The sequence below is a fragment of the Mustela nigripes genome, chromosome 16, assembly GCF_022355385.1.
Source record: "Mustela nigripes isolate SB6536 chromosome 16, MUSNIG.SB6536, whole genome shotgun sequence".
Taxonomy (NCBI): domain Eukaryota; kingdom Metazoa; phylum Chordata; class Mammalia; order Carnivora; family Mustelidae; genus Mustela; species Mustela nigripes.
Genome location: NC_081572.1, coordinates 43,010,893 through 43,024,133, shown reverse-complemented (window position 1 = coordinate 43,024,133; position 13,241 = coordinate 43,010,893). Strand labels below are relative to the sequence as shown.

At 37.9% G+C, this 13,241-nt stretch overlaps 1 protein-coding gene and 1 pseudogene across 1 annotated transcript in view; one reads left to right on the top strand and one right to left on the bottom strand.

Annotated features, from left to right (window-relative positions):
- The window catches only part of EFCAB5 (EF-hand calcium binding domain 5), a 116,465-nt gene extending 105,593 nt beyond the window's left edge, over positions 1-10,872 (bottom strand). The window contains exon 1 of the mRNA XM_059378571.1: positions 10,475-10,872. Coding sequence (XP_059234554.1) covers positions 10,475-10,857 — 383 coding nt within the window. The 5' untranslated portion in view covers positions 10,858-10,872. The remainder of the gene's footprint in view (positions 1-10,474) is intronic.
- Positions 6,651-7,502, top strand: LOC132003465 (small ribosomal subunit protein uS15m-like; annotated as a pseudogene).
- Positions 10,873-13,241: the final 2,369 nt, after the last annotated feature.

Below are 13,241 nucleotides of genomic sequence, written 5' to 3'. Positions count from 1 at the left end.
TTAGTCCATAAGGGTAATAAAGAGTTATCACAGGAAAAATGCCAAAAAGATATTTCAATGTGCAGCACAGACTCATCAAAATAAAGCAACAGATGTAGAGATCAGAGATTATTACCAAGCCAGAACCTGATAGGCATCACTAGAACTGCGACACAGGAAAAGATCCGAGTTTTTGCCTTGGGTCTAAGATCCACTTTCTAGTTCATTTGAACTCTCATCTAGGATCAGGACTGTGTATCAGGGCTGATGGAGAAAAGTGAAGAAATTTATAATATAAGAGGCCCCACTCCCCCGGAATAGTGTTAAGTTCGAACATTAATAATAATAATATCTGTGATTTAAAAATTTTTTAATTTTAATCCATTAACTAATTACATCTTTGTAGTTTTTTTACTGTTTAAATTTTTTATTTTTTAAAATATCATATAGTAAAATTGACCTTTTTCGGGACATAGTTGTATAAATTTAAACATATGTGTAAATATGTGTGTAACCACCACCATAATCAGTCTATTGAAAGTCTGTAATTCTGGGATGCCTGGGTGGCTCAGTGGGTTAAGTCTGTGCCTTCAACTCAGGTCATGATCTCAGGGTCCTGGGATGGAGCCCGAACTGAGCTCTCTCCTCAGAAGGGAGCCTACTTCCCTTCCTCTCTCTCTCTGCCCGCCTCTCTGCCTACTTGTGATCTCTAGCTGTCAAATAAATAAATAAAATCCTAAAAAAAAAAAAAAGCCTGTAATTCTATTTTTAAAAGATTTTATTTATTTATTTATTTGAGAGAGAGAGACACACACACAGAGATATCGACAGAGAGTACAAGCAGGGAGAAGAGGGAGGAACAGTCTCCCCGCTGAGCAGGGAGCCCAACTTGGGCACCCATGCCAGGTCCCTGGGATCCTGACCTGAGCAGAAGGCAGACGCTCAACTGACTGAGCCACCCAGGTGCCTCTATAATCCTATTTTAAGAGTAAATACTTTCCAGGGGCACCTGGGTGGCTTAGTTCATAGAATGAGACTCTTGATCTCAGGGCTGTAAGTTCAGCCCCCATGTTGAGTGTAGAGATTACTTTAAAACAAAATCTTAAAAATAAAAAAAATTTTTAAAAAGAACAAATACTTTTCTTTCTTTTTTTAAAGATTTATTCATTTATTTGAGAGAAAGCATGAGTGTGGGGGTGGGAAAGAGGAACAAGCAGACTCCCCACTGAGCAGGGAGCCCAGTGTGGGACTGGACCCCAGGACTCTGGGATCATGACCTGAGCCGAAGGCAGATGCTTAACTTACTGAGCCACCCAGGTGCCCCAACAAAAATCTTTCATTATCAATTCACAATGAGGCAGTTGTGACTTATAAAATATGCATTCCCAAGCATGGAAGGAATCAGGTTTTAGAGGGAAAAGATACTGAAATAGATGTTAAAAGAAAAGAAAATATGAGCAAAATGACACAAACATAACCTTATCAGTTTTGCAAAATTACACATAAGAATTAAAGTCCACTTTAAACATTGGGGTAGAGTTGGTCCTTCTTTTCACTACATCTATATCTTTGGGGTAAATACCCAGTAGTGCAATTGCAGGGTCATAGGGAAGCTCTATTTTTAATTTCTTAAGGAATATCCACACTGTTCTCCAAAGTGGCTGCACCAACTTGCATTCCCAACTACAGTGTAAGAGGTTTCCCCTTTCTCCACATCCTCTCCAACATACGTTGTTTCCTGTCTTGCTAATTTTGGCCATTTTAACTGGTGTAAGGTGGTCTCTCAATGTGGTTTTAATTTGAATCTCCCTGATGGCTAGTAATGATGAGCATTTTTTCATGTGTCTGATAGAACCAAGACGTGCTTTGACGGACGAATGGATAAGGAAGATGTGGTCCATATACACTATGGAGTATTCTGCCTCCATCAGAAAGAATGAATACCCAACTTTTGTAGCAACATGGACGGGACTGGAAGAGATTATGCTGAGTGAAATGAGTCAAGCAGAGAGAGTCAATTATCATATGGTTTCACTTGTTTGTGGAGCATAACAAATAACATGGAGGACATAGGGAGATGGAGAGAAGGGAGTTGAGGGAAATTGGAAGGGGAGATGAACCATGAGAGACTATGAACTCTGAAAAACAATGTGAGGGTTTTGAAGGCGCCGGGGGTGGGAGGTTGGGGGAGCCAGGTGTTGGGTATTATGGAGGGCACATATTGCACGGAACACTAGGTGTGGTACATAAACAATGAATTCTGTTATGCTGAAAAGAAATTAAAAAAAAATTAAAGTCCACTTTAATTCTTAATCTGTCATTCAGAAACGTCGATGAAAAGCAATAAAGGTATACTGTATATGTAAAACTTACAAACAACAGTGATAGTTTATTTTTCAGACAAGCAGCTACCACTATAAAAATTGTCCCAAATCAGTAAGGAGTATCTTCCCTATCTATGGTTCTTAGACACCAAACAGAAACAAATCCCTTTTTATCCAGGGAAGTAGTCAGATGAAAAATTTTTGGACCAGGTTGAGGCAAAGGGATACTTTAACATCATCACAAGAGGATAAAGTCTTGACAAACCAAACAAAAAATTTATTCATCTTTTTCCTTGGATATAAATAAGAAAAACTCTCATTACTAATACAAATGGACTTCAAAACTCTCTAATGGACTAAAGATGACACAATGATATAGTTCAGAGAATTTAAAAGCAAGACTATTTTAGCTAAGATTGTTGTGTATCTGAACTTTAGGTCAATAGATATTGCACTGTTGAAAAGTATCCCAGGATTTCTGAATATTCTGCAGGTGCTTGACACTGTCATATGTTGATACACAGATCTTGAATTTTTGCCAGAAAGAGATCAAGCCCTAATCCTGACCATCCAGGCAAACAAAGCATCTTTGATTCCTTTAACTCTTGCATGAAATTCCTACAACAGCATTGCTCCAGTGGAAACTAGGGCTCTGGGGCACCTGGCCAGCTCAGTTGCAAGAGTGTGTGACTCTTGATTTCGGGGTTGTGTGTTTGAGTCCCACCTGAGGCGTAGAGATTACTAAAATAAATCTAAAAAACACTGAAAAAGAAAGAAAAAAAGAAACTAGTGCTCTCATCAAGCTTCAAATGACCCTAACTATTCAAACCCCCAATTCAAGAAGCATCAGTGCAATAAACTAACCCTCTTATGTCATGCCATTTGTTGGAAATGATACCTAGACCAGAGTCCTAGTGTGCCAGTTACTATTCTTATCACAATTATTGATAAATGCCTACTTTAATGTGCTGATTGAGATTTACACATCCCTAATAGGAGGAAGCATTTCTCGATGTATTGATATACAGCCTTGACATCAGTTCCCAAATTTTAAGTATTTTTATGGCACTAGGTCTAAATACAAATCTAATTTATTGCTCTGCAAGAACAGATGGAGAACAGAAAAGTTCTTTAAGCTATTTATTAAATTTAATGACACTGCTCCCTTCTGCTGTTGGAACTTCTCATTAGTACTAAAACTCCTTTAATTTGGCTTCTCTGCATAATTGGTTTTGAAGCTTTTTTTAGGGTGCATAATAACCTCCTGTGGAACTTGTTCTCAGTAGATGCCTAAAGGTTCTGATTGAGAAGATCTGAGGAAGAAGCTAGGAATCTGCATTTTTAACCAAACATCCAGGTCATCCTGATTTCATTCATAGGCAACCACACTCTGAGAAAGACTGTTCCAATGGAAATTTAAAATTCCATGTCCACACATAAAATACATAAAATAAAACAAAGGAAGAGTTCTGTACATATCTCTTGCTTTATTCTAGTGGTATATATGTACTTAATTTCAAAAGAATTGTTATTCTAAACTTCTTATTAGTTACTTACCCTATAGGAGGAACACTGAAAGAAATCATAAAGAATTTTACATTCTTTTATAAATTTTAGCACAAGTATTCATGCCAGAAGATATTAGAAGGAAAGTATGAAGATTCAGGTAGAGAATCAGACATTCAAAGTGTCTTATTTTTATTTTGTTTTGTTGTTTTAAGATCTGGAAGAGACCCAGATGTTATCTAGACTAGGGCTTAAGGCCCAAACTGACTGCTGCCTGGTATTGTACTACTCAACAGCTAAGATTGGCTGCTACATTTTAAAATGGTTTTTAAAAATCAAAATAAGAATAATATTTTGTGGCATAGTAGAAAATCTATGACACATTTTAGTATTCACAAATAAAGTTTTATTAGAACTCAGCCATGCTTATTCATTTACATATTGTGTATAACTACTTTTGTACTACAACAACAAAATTGAGTGATTGAGACTCAATTTCTCTGGCAAAAGCCCTTTAATTTTTATGTAATCAAATTTAGCAATAATTTCATGATTTTTACTCATGGTTTAAAAGGTTTTCTCAGGGTACCTGTGTGGCTCAGTGGATTAAGCCTCTGCCTTCAGCTCAGGTCATGTTCTCAGGGTTCTGGGATGGAACCCCGCATCCAGCTCTCTGCTCAGCGGGGAGCCTGCTCCCCCCAACCCCGCCTGTCTCTCTACCTACTTGTGACCTCTCTCTCTGTGTCAAATAAATAAATAAAATCTTTTTTAAAGAAAGGCTTTTCTCTGGTAATAAAAGAAATTAATCCCTGGTTTCTCCTAGTTGTTGCATGGTTTCATTTGTCATACACACATACTTAGAAGAATATGTTTCAGGACAAAATATCTGCAAATAAATCTAGTAGTTCTTTTATTGGGATTGTTGGTATTATTATTTTGAAGCTATTTTATGTAAATTGTAGGATAAGACAACTAATTTTAACCCACTGAGCCACCCAGGCACCCAAGGATAAGATAACTAATTTTGTCAATGTTGTTAGGAGCCAATATTTTTAGGGGGCAAAAAGAGATAGAAATATAAAATCAAGGAATTGGGTAAAAAAACCTGAAATATTGTGTTTGATATGAAATTATCGATATTTGCTCATATTTTTTTTTTTAAGATTTTATTTACTTATTTGACAGAGAGAGAGACAGTGAGACAGTGAGATAGGGAACACAAACAGGGGGAGTGGGAGAGGGAGAAGCAGGATTCCCACTGAGCAGGGAGCCCCATTCAAGGCTCCATCCCAGGATCCTGGGATCATGACCTGAGCTGAAGGCAGACACTTAACAACTGGGCCATCCAGGCACCCCTATTTTTAAAAATTATATTTGTTAGTCCTGAAAGAGCCTAGAAGCAATGATAATACAATATTTATGAGCATTCCTAGCTCCCAGATGAGTGATTTCCTTTAAAAGTAGCTAAGAATCCTTTTTAAAAATTGCAAGAAGCTTTCAAAGACTAAAGGAGTAAGGTTGGAAGAACATAGGAGCCAAAGTTGGGTAAAGTTGAGGATCAAAAAGAAAAAGTAACTATAATGGATTAAAATGCCTTGAATATATATTAAAATCAGTGTGTCTACAATGATACTTAAAAGGAACAATCCTCCTGAAAAAAATCTTTTTTAAAAAACATTTTTGTTTGTTTGTTTATTTAAATATATTATTTATTTATTTGACAGGTAGAGAGAGAGAGCACAAGTAAGCGGAATAGCAGACAGAGGGAGAGGAAGAAGCAGGTTCCCTGCCAAGATGACAACCCAAAGCAGGGCTCCATTCCAGGACCCTGAGCCAAAGGCAGATGCTTAACTGATTGAACCATCCAGGAAACCCCCAAGAAATCTTTAATTTGTTGTTCCTCCAGGCACCTATAGATGGATAGATAGATAGATAGATAGATAGATAAGTAGACACATAGAGACATAGAGATATAATGTATAATATTCTGAAAACTTGTAATTAAAAGGAAAGAATTAAACATTTATTTTGGTTTATTAGCAGGAAGCATATTTCAATGTAACCGAATACAAAGCAATCAAGCGGGAGTTATTCCAGGAATTTCCATAGCCCAAAATTAGGAAATCTATTAATAAAATTCATTATCAACAGGTCTAAGGTGAAAACCAAATGATCATCTCCACAGATGTTAAACAAGCATTTGACAAAATTAACAATCATTCTTGTTCTTTAAAAACTGGTTCAGTGGGTTAAGTGTCTGACTCTTGATTTCAGCTCAGGTCATGATCTCAGGATATCATGAGATATCTGAGATATCTGGATATCTGGGTATCAGATATCCAGCCCCACACTGGGCTCCGTGCTCAGCATGGAGTCTGCTTGTCCTTCCCCCTTTGCTCCTCACCCCACTTGCACACACACACTCTCTCTCTCAAAAATAAACAAACAAACAAATAAATAAATAAAATCTTTTTAAAAAATCACTCTTTAAAGGGGTTAGAAAAAGAAGATCAAAACCCAAACCCAGCAAAAGGAAGGAAAAAAAAAAGATTAGAACAGAAATAAATAATAGAGAAACCAAAAAACTCCAATAGAACAGTGATCCTTTTCTCTGCCATTGTGGTGTGTGCAGTTGAGGGTTCCTCATCATGTTTTCTCTATAAAGATTTTTCAGGATCAAGTTATTCCAGGGCCAAATGAAGAGTCAGACACTTAACTGACCGAGCTACGCAGGTGCCCTGCACATTTTTTTCTAATGTAATAAAATACATCTTTTTCAGATCCAAATGAAGTAGAGTTATGGTAGTACTATATAGCTTTAAAAAACTACTCATGGCCCATGTAACCCCGTCCGTGCGGCGAAAGGGACAGTGGCCGTGGCGCCGGCCCCGCGGTGTCACAAGTCACGATGCTGAGGATGGCGTGGAGGGCTCTGAGGTCACTTCGGACCCAGGCAGTAGCCCAGGCCCCAGTCCTTGGGCTGCCAGACGGAGCGTGTGCCAGGCCGCCCTCCCCCCAGTGGGCCCTTCCCTGTACTCGAGGTGTCATCCTCCAGGCCGTTCGCGGATATGCCGCCTGGAAACCAGTCCAGCCCCTCCAAGAAGATGACCCACCCCCTTCCACGCTGCTCAAAGACTACCAGAACTTTCCTGGAATTGAGAAGTTTGAAGACGTCGTGAGAAGACTCTTGTCTTTAGAAATGGCAAACCAGAAGGAGAAGCTAAAAATCAAGCAACAGCAGCTGATGAACAAGGTCGTGGCAAACCCTGAGGACACTAGCTCCCTGGAGGCTCGAATTGTTGCCTGTCAAGATCCCCAATTATGAAGAGCACATGCAGAAACACCGAAAGGACAAAGCCCACAAGTGCTCTCTCTTCTGATGAGCATCGACCAGAGGAAAAAGATGCTTAAAACCCTCCGTAAGACCAACTATAGTATCTTCGAGAAGACATGCAAGGAACTGGGGATAGAGTACACCCTCCCTCCTCTGTACAACCGGAAACCCCACCGACGCTTGGCAGCCAAGAAGGCCCTGTGCATTCGGGTCTTCCAAGAGGCCCAAAAGCTCAAGAAGCAGAAAAGGGCCTTAAAAGCTAAAGCAGCAGCAGCCCAGAAACAAGGCCAGAAGAACCCAGAGAGTTCTTCCAAAGCTGAACCAGAGCCAATGAAAGAAAACCAATAAACTTTATTAGAGTTAAAAAAAATAAAAATAAAAATAAAAAAACTACTTATGATGAGGCAATAATACAAAAATCATCCCTACTAAAGTCCAAAACAGGACAAGGATGTCCATATCATCATTATTATTTAAAATTCATTGAAGTAATTGCCAATATAACGAGGGTAGAGGAAGATATTACAAACATAAAAATTGAAAACAAAGAAGGAAAATGCCTATTATTTTCAGGTAAGGTTTCCTTTCTAGAAAAATCCAAATAATCAACTAAAATTTTTCTATAAATAGGGGCACCTGGGTGCCTCAGTTGGTTAAGCATCCAATCCTTGGTTTTGGCTCAGGTCATGATCTCATGGTCATGGGATCAAGCTCAGCGTCTGGTGCCACACTCAGTGAGGAGTCTGCTTCAAATACTTTCACCCTCTTCCTCTGCTCCGCCTCTATCATATGCACACTTTCTCTCTTTCTCTCTCAAATAAATAAATAAGTCTTTTAATAAAAATAAAAAAATATTTTTTTCTATTAATGATGGAACTCAGTAAGGTAGCAGAGAACAAAAATTTTCAGAAATTTATAGTTTTCATGTATTCAAACTACATATAGATAGAAAATGTAATGAAAGAAAGTCCCATTTACAATGGCTATAAGCAATAATAAAGTAGGGGTGCCTGGGTGGCTTGGTCGGGTAAGCCTCTGCCTTTGGTTCAGGTCATGCTTTCAGAGTCCTGGGATTAAGCCCTGCATCAGGCTCTCTGCTCAGGGGGGACCCTGCTTCCCTTCCTCTCTCTCTGCCTGCCTCTCTGCCCATTTGTGATCTCTGTCTGTCAAATAAATAAATAAAATCTTCAAAAAATAATAAAGTAACTAGTAATGCATCTAACAAGAGATGCAAGCTTAAATGAAAAAAAGCCTTTATGACAACAATGATGGATACAAAATAAGAGGAGCAAATGGAAAGACATATGTTCTCAGATAGAAACACTTGTCATTAAAGATGTTGATTTTCCCTAAGTTAATAAATAAATGTAAACAAATTTCAATGAAATTCCTATAAGGTTTGTTTTGCTATTCTCCTTTTTTTCCCCCAAGTAGATGACTCAATCCTAAAATTTATATTAAAAAGCAAAAATATGGGGTCCCTAGGTGGCTTCGTCGGTTAAGCATCTGCCTTCAGCTCAGGTCATGATCTTGGGGTCCTGGGATCTAGTCCCCTATTGGGCTCCCTGCTCAGTAGAGAGTCTGCTTCACCCTTTCCCTCTGTGCGCATGCTCCCTCTCTCTCTCTCTCTCTCTCTCAAGTAAATAAATAAAATCTTAAAAAAAAAAAAAGCAGTAACACCAGAATAAAGGAGTAAATAATGGGGACCAGCACAGAGAATTATTGAAATACAGAGCTTCCTCAACTTATGATAGGGGTATGTCCCAATAAACCCATCATAAATGGAAAATATCCTAAGTAGAAAATGCATTTAATACACCTAACCCACTCAACATCATAGTTGTATTGAGCCCATTTAAAATGTGTTCAGAACACTTAAATTAGTTTACAGTAAGCAAAATCATCTAACAAGTACCTGTTTTATAAAGTGTAGACTATCTCATGTAATTGATTTAATACTGTCCTGAAAGTGAAAAACAGAATGGTTGTATGGGTACAGAGCCACTTTAAGTGTATGGATCGGGTGGCTGACCAGCAGCTGTAGCTCACTGCCACTGCCCTGCATCACAAGAGAGCATCATACTGCATTTTTTAGTCCAGGAAAAGATCAAAATTCAAAATTCAGACTATGATTTCTACTGAACACATACCACTTTCACACCAACATAAAACCAAAAATCAGTCAGTGGAATCATTGTAAGTCAGGGACTGACTGTATCTTTAAAAGCCTCAGTGATTAAAGTAGTGCACTGTGGTGCATGAATAGGGAGATAGTCAATGGGATAGGATAGAAAAATACAGACATACACTCCAAAATATACAAGAATTTAGTAATAAAGTTTCAAACAGTGGGGCAAAATAGACTATTTGGCAATTGTCATTGGGAACACTATGTAGCCATTTGGAAAAGAAAAAGTTGGATTCATATTTTCCATCTTACATTAGAATAATGTAATTCCAAATGGATCAATACTTAAAATGGGAATTCAAATAATAAAAATTCCAGGAAAAAAATGGAAGGATTATTTTACTATCTTGAAAATAACAGTAACTGGAAATCTAGAAACCATAAAATGAAAGTAAATAAATTCAACCACATAGAAATAAAATATCTTCTGTATGACAAGATGTAAATAGCAAGTAAAAAACAGAAGAAAATATTTGTAACTGAGTCAGATGGTCTTATATAAAAGGAAGAAAATTTAGAAGCTATATTTGCATTTGCTTCTGTATGTATAAAGAAACTGGAAGAATCCACTGAAAATGAAGAATAGCCATTATTTATGGCAGCGGTCAAGTACTGGGTAGATGGATGAATGGGAGAGGAACTTTTATTGTATAACTATATATTTTGACTTCTGAACCAAGTGAATAGATGGCCTATCTGAAAAGTTAAATTTTTAAAAAGTTCCTACTCTTATATAGCTTACTTTCCAGTGCAGAGAGACAGAAGATAAACAAATAAATATATATCTTAGATCATAGTGAGTAACTAAATCCATGAATTCAAGGAACTTGTTTAATATGCTTCATTAGTCTTCATAGTGCCTTATAAATGGTAACACACATACCAACAGCTCAATAAATACTTTCTGAAAAAAATCACAAAATTATTTAATTAAATAATTTAATTATAAATTAAATTCAATTATAAATTTATAATTAATATGAATATTAATTAATTATTAATCAAAATTAATATAAATATAATAATTACAAATTAATTACAATAATTTAATTATTTAAGCCCTATTTGTATGATTATGTAATTGTTCTACATGCTTTCAATGTAAGAATCTAGATCATCAACTGAAAATATTAAAAAGTTTACCTGTTGCCAGTAGTGTCAGGAACATGAATCTTCAGGTCTTCTGTGACATCTCTCATCATCCTTTGATAACCAGACATTCCTGAGTCTTTGATGTAATAAGGATTATTTCTCATTAAGTATTCCCCCAAATGATTAATTGGATTAAACCTGGTTGTATTATCAACCTCTGTCCAAAGCTGCTTCTTTTCCACTTGCATTAACATTTTTTCCACTCCAGGAACTAAGATAGGCAGAAGTTTGTCAAGCAAATATGCACGAGTGTTCAGTGTCGTGTTGTCAGCATTAAACCACTCTTTGGCCAAATTATCCCTGGGGAGGTTTTTTCCAGCCTTTTTTTCTTGTTCTTTCTTCAGATTATCCTTGTCTATTATTTTCTGCTGCATTGCCCGGGCTTTTGCTTCCAATCTTTCAAGACATTTTTTCTTCCATGGCTGTTCTAGCTTTGAATTCAGTGAGGCTGGATCTAAATTGAAAATCACTTTTGCAGGTTTTCTAACCACCAAATTCTTTGAGGCCTTTATTGAACACACTGAAGTTTCCGTCTGCTCTTCCAGGTGCATTCCTGAGGAAGAGAAAAAGTAAAATGTAAGAAATATTAGAAGTAGATTTTAATCTGTTACTTTAGAATATTGTTGGGAAAAAGAGTCCCATCCCACCCCCCACCCCCCCAGCCAGAGCAAGATGGTGGAGGAGTAGGAGAACTAAATTCCGTGGGGTCCCAGGAATTCAGCTAGATAGTTATCAAACCTTTCTGAACACCTACAAACTCAACAGGAGATCGAAGAGAAGAGCAGCAATTCTAGCAACAGAGAAGCGAACACTTTCTGGAAGGTAGGATGTGCGGGGAAGGGAATCTGAGGCGATATATGGGAGGAGAGACCATGGAGAGAGGGGCCAGCTCCCGGAAAGCCGTACAGCCATGGAGCATAAAATCAGAACTTTTAAAAGTCTGCGCCACTAACGGACATCGCTCCAGAGGCTAAGTGTGGGGTGGAGCCCTCATGGGGACAGTGTGTGTCTCAGGTCCCTCAGGGTCACAGAAAGAGCAGGGATACCAGAGTGTGGCAGAGCTCACAGGTATTGGAGTGGGGAAGCCAGCTACAGAGACAGAGCCAAGGAGTGAACTCTCAGCTCAGGGTTGCCATAAACTGTGATCTGAGGCACAGTTGGGCCATTACTCTTTAAGTAGGGTCCCCACAAGTTGCAGATCTGGAGAGTCACCTTCTTCATCCTCCAGGAGCAGCCGTGCAGTGCAGGAATCTGCTGGGTTTGGAGACTAAACGGCCTCATGCGCACCAGAGATAGAAACGCTAGGTCACAGGCTGGGTGAGCATAGAATGTGGCTGGAGACCAGGGAGATGGCAGGGATTGACTGCTTTTCTCTGAGGGCGCGCTGAGGAGTAGGGCCCTGAACTCTCGGCTCCTCTGGGCAGGAGATTGGAAGGCTGCCATCTTCATTCCTGTCCTCCAAAGCAGTACGGAAAATGTTCAGGGAACAAAAGCTCCTGAGCACGAACCCAAGCAGGTTACTTAGCTTGGCTCCTGACAAGGGCGGTGCAATTCCACCTTGGGCAAAGACACTTGAGAATCCCTGCAACAGACCCCACCCCCAGGAGATCAGCAAGAAAATCCAGCCAAGACCAAGTTTACTGATCAATGAGAACTGTGGAACTCCTGAGGTAGGGGAATACAGTACATAGAATTCATGGGTTTTTTTCCCCATGATTCTTGAGTCCCTCAAAGATAAATTTTTTAAATTTTCTTTATTTTTTTCTTTTTCTACTTTATTTGAATTTTTCCTCTTTCCTGTTTTAACCAACATCTTATCAATACCTTTAAAAAAATCTTTTTTAATTTTCATTTTTATAGTCATATTTCTATCCCTTCATTGTAACCTTATTTTTTGTATATATATAAATTTTTCTTTCTTTAAAATTTTGGGATACAGCTTCTTCTAACAGACCAAAATATACCCTAAATCTAATGTATGGCTTTGTTCTAGTCCCCCGATCACATTTTCTCTCTCTCCGTCTTTTATTTTTCTTTCTTTTTTTCAACCAACTTATCAGTTCCTTTTTAAAAATCTTTTTAAAATTTCATCTTTACAATCATATTCCATCATATTCCATCCCCCATCATATTTACCCTACTATTATTGTATTATTGTCAATGTGTTTCTTTGATTTTGTTAATAATTGGGTTATATAATTGACTGCTACCATGTTAGGTGTATAGATATTTTAAATTGTTAGATCTCCTTGTTGGACAGACCCTTTTGGTATGACATAGTGTCCTTCCTCATCTCTTATTATAGTCTTTGGCTTAATATCTAATTTATCCCATATAAGGATTCCCACCCCAGCTTTCTTTTGATGTCCATTAGCATGGTAAATTCTTTTCCATCCCCTCACTTTGAATCTGGAGATGTCTTCGGGTCTAAAATTAGTCTCTTGCAGACAGTGTATCAATGGGTCTTGTTTTTTTGTTTGTTTGTTTGTTTGTTTTGTTTTGTTTTTATCCATTCTGATACCTGTGTCTTTTGATTGGGGCATTTAGCCCATTTACATTCAGGGTAACTATTGAAAAATATGAATTTAGTGCCATTATATTGCCTGTAAGCTGACTATTACTGATACTGTTACCTGTAAGGTGACCTTTCTGGTGTATGTTACTTTTAGGCTCTTTCTTTGCTTAGAGGATCCCTTTCAATATTTCCTGTAGGGCTGGTTTGGTGTTTGCAAATTCTTTTAGTTTTTGTTTGTCCTGG